We start from the raw sequence: 4,037 nt of genomic DNA, 5'->3' as shown, positions 1-4,037 counted from the left end.
GGGGGGGGGGGGGGGGGCAGGTGTTTTCCATTAGCTCTCTCCATTTTAAACAGAACAGCCAGCCAGTTAGGAAAGAAGTAGACATGCTATTCCAGCCTGCCGCCTGCAGTGCCAAGCAGAGTCCTGCTGCAGTGGAGAGAGAGGGATGAGCAATGTGGATAGTACTGCGTTTGTATATATTTGGCTGAGCTTGTGTGTTGCAGAATGTGCTTGTCAGAGATAGCGGCCATGTCAATGACAGTTAAAAGCATGCCTTGTATATGTGTTAGTGTGCATGTATATGTGTTACAGTACATTTGTGAGTGTGCACAACTACTGGTTATCAGCGTACTGTGGGTGTGTGAGTGTGAGCTGTTCTTTGTGTGTGTCCGTGCTTCTAGGGTGTCTTCTATTGATCCCCCCATGGCAGAGTGTATAATCTCCAGAGAGAGGATCTATAATCTGGGGTGGGGGGGATGGGGGGCGTACGAGTTTACAGAACAGGCAATGGAGGTGTCTGGCCGGGCCTGGGGAAGTGGTGAAAGCTCAGCCACAGGGCACAGATCAATTTGGCATCTGCTTGCACTGCATCGGGCTGTTCGCCCTAGCAGCCGACCATACAAATGGCCCAGGACACAGACCCCTGGGCACCACCATAGACACACTCCTCCATCCTTTTTAAACGGCACCAGAGCTAGAGTTAGCTGCAGGCCCACCTATTGGTTCATTGCACTTCTCCTTCCACCCTTCCCTATCCAATCGATGTGCACTAAGCCGCCTGAACCCATCTTCAAGGGATAAAAAGGCTAAGCAGAGAGACTGCAGGGTGGCTGAAGATTGGGAGTGTGCAGATGGTTTCAATACTAGCTTACCTGTTATTTTTTATGTGTTGACATGGGCCTGTATGTTTCTAAAACTCCCTGTGACAAAAGCAATCAAACAGTATTATGGTTCACAATTTCTTTCGGTTTTCGGCACTGCTTTCCAACACCAACATTTTCCCTCTCCCCAAGTATGGGGAGGTGCAAATCCCTCTCTGAGGGTGGTCAGTTTTACATATTGTGTGTCACTAGACGGCTATAAAGGGATTTAACATTTAGTGAAGCATAATCCATTGCAGGATTTGTGACTGCCTAAGCTGCACACATCAAATCTGATTGCAGGAAAGGCTGCTACCAATGACCAAGAATAGGAGGAAACCACACACAGACACACACACACACACACGGCTTATCAATTGAACAATAAGCAGAGGAGCCAGCAGGAGGTCAGCTCCTGAGGTGGAGGATCTTCATGTTGACAATAGGAGGTAAATTACAAACTAGTGTACCGGTGCTGGGGCCACCACTACCCAATCACGACTCATCCCTACTGTAAACCAATCTAACAGCTCCTGTCTACGTGGTGGGGGCAGGTTGTGACACCCGGGCTGCTTTAGAGCTGTCAAATTAATTGAAGGTGAAGACAGGAAACATAAATATTCCCCATCAACCAGACACTGGCTGTGCTGTTCACTCGGATGTGGAAATATAAATATTCGGCAGGGCTAATCCACTGAGACGGTCGACTTTGTTTATATGCCTTTTGAATGTTTCATTGATGTGACTGACTGCTTCCGTTTTTTACCCCCCCCCCCCCCCCCCCCCCCCCCCCACACACACACACACACACACACACACACACACACACACACACACACCTCCCCCCTCTCTTCATGGTTAACTATGAGACAAAGCGCCGGTGCTCTCTCTATTAAACATGAAATACTGAGTAACAAAAAGAGGCTTCAATGGAGTCCATTGCAGAGTGTTAGACAGACAGAAATAAAGAGTGAACAAAAACAGGACTTGGGTTCAGTGCGACTGCTTACTTGAGGACCTCCACTGATACCAGTGCAGAGAAAATTTAGATTATTACGCAGCTAGACAAAGTGTAGCATGGGGAGATCTGGCTGTTTCACTGCACCTACTTGAAGTTGTCTCTTTAATAGTTGAAAAGAAAAATAGAGTGTTCGTGTGGATCTCAGCATGGGTAGGTAGTTGGAGAAGAAGATAACCTAACACAGGCTGTAATTTCCTACATCTTCCCATTAAGTGCCCGAGAAATGTGGGTCGCTCCCACCCCCGCCACTCCCCCCACTGCTTGACCTTTTGCTAGCTGCTAGATAAACGAAAAGACATGGCGGCAATGATTTAGTTGCAAGGCGGATAGCACTGAGCAGTAGGAGAGTGAGAGCAGACTACACACACACACACACACACACACACACACACACAGCTAGCTAGCTTGGCTTCCTTCCGACAGCGAGTGGTGACATTCCCCCCTCTAATACAACCGATTTATAAACAGCAGGTGAAAGAGAGGCCATGTTTACAGCCGTGGAAAAGGTTGGTTCTCTTTTTAGCCTCATTCATCTGACTTAATAAAGACATTGTATAACAGCTCAAACATTTCTCCAGGAAACCAGAGTAACTTTTGGCCCGAGAGAAGATAGCATACTTTCAGTGAGTCGGATGGTGTTGGGATGAAATCATTATCATGGCTGTCGTCACTATCACATCATCTAGTGAAGCACCACTTTGCTTTATTGACTTAGCCCAAGACAAAGCACAGAGCGGGGTCAACTTGGAATTGATTGTATGATGCATGGCCCTCCAACCTGAGGGAGTACTTTAGCTGTTGGAGTTGCTACTTTGGAGAATCTGCAATCTCTCAGCAGGACAACAGAGATGCTTTTTTAAAGCCCAGAAATCATTGAATCATTAAAAAGTAAGTCAGTGAATGTGATGTTAAAAAGGTGGGCTTATCAACTGGGAAAATTGATGAATGGAAATAGACTCCTGTTCACTGCAGTTAGTGAACATGCCGATGAGTGTGGCCCACCTGCTGACACAATTAGATTATCCATGACTAGGACTTACCTCCGGGTCTGTAAACAACATCGTCTTCTGTGATGAAGGACGTGATTTCGCCGTTCTCTGTGCGCTCATAGCGCGACTTCTTCTTAGGCGTCTTCTTTTTGCCCTTCTTGCAGGCCTCCTCGGCTGTGCCGCTGCCTCCACCTGTGCTGCCATTTTCGTTGTCATCGTCCTCACTGTGCTCACTCTCTGCATAGTTCTTGGCCCCGCCCTCCAGCGTACAGCTGCGCCGGGGCCTGGAGCTCTCGCTCTCACGGTCGCCCCTGTCCCCGTCCTGCCGCCGGGACTTACCGGCCTCTCTCTTGTCCCTGTCTCTGTCTCTGTCTCTGTCCCGCTCTTTCTCCCTCTCCTTCTCTTTGTCGGCCGTCATGATCCGCCACGTGCCTTCCTCAGTCCTCTCACGGCTGGGCCTCCGTGAAAGGTAGACTGTGAGCCTGGGCTTCAGTCTTCTGAATTTACCAGTCAAATCCAGGGAAAATTTGGCCACACCAACAACCCCAGTGTTTCAGAAAAGCTGTGGATGAGAGAAGAATGACAATTAGCATAACCCTTTTTCAATAACCATTATCCTTTCCGGGCAGAAGCTACATTTTCTAAGTAATAGGGGTGTTTTGTTCTGTTTTGTAGGTGAGAAATATGAGATTAGTTCCTAAAGATCAGGCAGCTGTGCAGACTCTTCTCAACATCACAGTAATTGCTGGCACTCCCCTCCACCACTATGTATACTCTGGAGACCACTGAGTAGCTTTATCAAAGAACAGAACCTTGCAGCTTTCTGATCAAACATATTTTCCATTCTTTCAGAGGCAGTAAAACAGAGTTATTAAAAGTGTAAAAGAATGGAAAAAGAAAGTGAGAAAAGTAGAACGACATGTGCTGCATGTAAAGTATTTCTAACACAATAAGCTACAGGGAAGTCGTAACTGAATAAGCATAAAGAGGTAGAATGCAGTGAGGATGAGGCACGCAGCCAAAAGAATTCCACAGAGATAATGTTTCGAGGGGCTTTTTCTGCACAAGACGCTGCTTGTCTTTTGCAATGCCACGGAAGAGAGACACAGCACGGAGCTCAATGACAGAGTTAACTGGCTAGCTTCACTGCAGACCATCTGTGATGACACCAGGCTCAATTTTACTCAT

General features: G+C 47.4%; 1 protein-coding gene across 5 annotated transcripts in view; it reads right to left on the bottom strand.

The window, feature by feature from the left end:
* Positions 1-4,037, bottom strand: part of rerea (arginine-glutamic acid dipeptide (RE) repeats a) — a 125,426-nt gene that overhangs the window by 69,532 nt on the left and 51,857 nt on the right. For 2 of the 5 annotated variants that reach the window (XM_046055686.1, XM_046055690.1), the window contains exon 1: positions 2,901-3,407. The exons of the other annotated variants lie outside the window; for them this stretch is intronic. In XM_046055686.1, coding sequence (XP_045911642.1) covers positions 2,901-3,267 — 367 coding nt within the window. In that variant the 5' untranslated portion in view covers positions 3,268-3,407. Of the gene's footprint in view, positions 1-2,900; positions 3,408-4,037 lie in introns of those variants that run through there. 5 annotated transcript variants of the gene reach the window in all.

This window comes from Micropterus dolomieu, linkage group LG08 (genome assembly GCF_021292245.1).
Source record: "Micropterus dolomieu isolate WLL.071019.BEF.003 ecotype Adirondacks linkage group LG08, ASM2129224v1, whole genome shotgun sequence".
Classification (NCBI taxonomy): domain Eukaryota; kingdom Metazoa; phylum Chordata; class Actinopteri; order Centrarchiformes; family Centrarchidae; genus Micropterus; species Micropterus dolomieu.
Note: the sequence above shows the minus strand (reverse complement) of the source record. Positions and strands in the feature narration are given on the sequence as shown.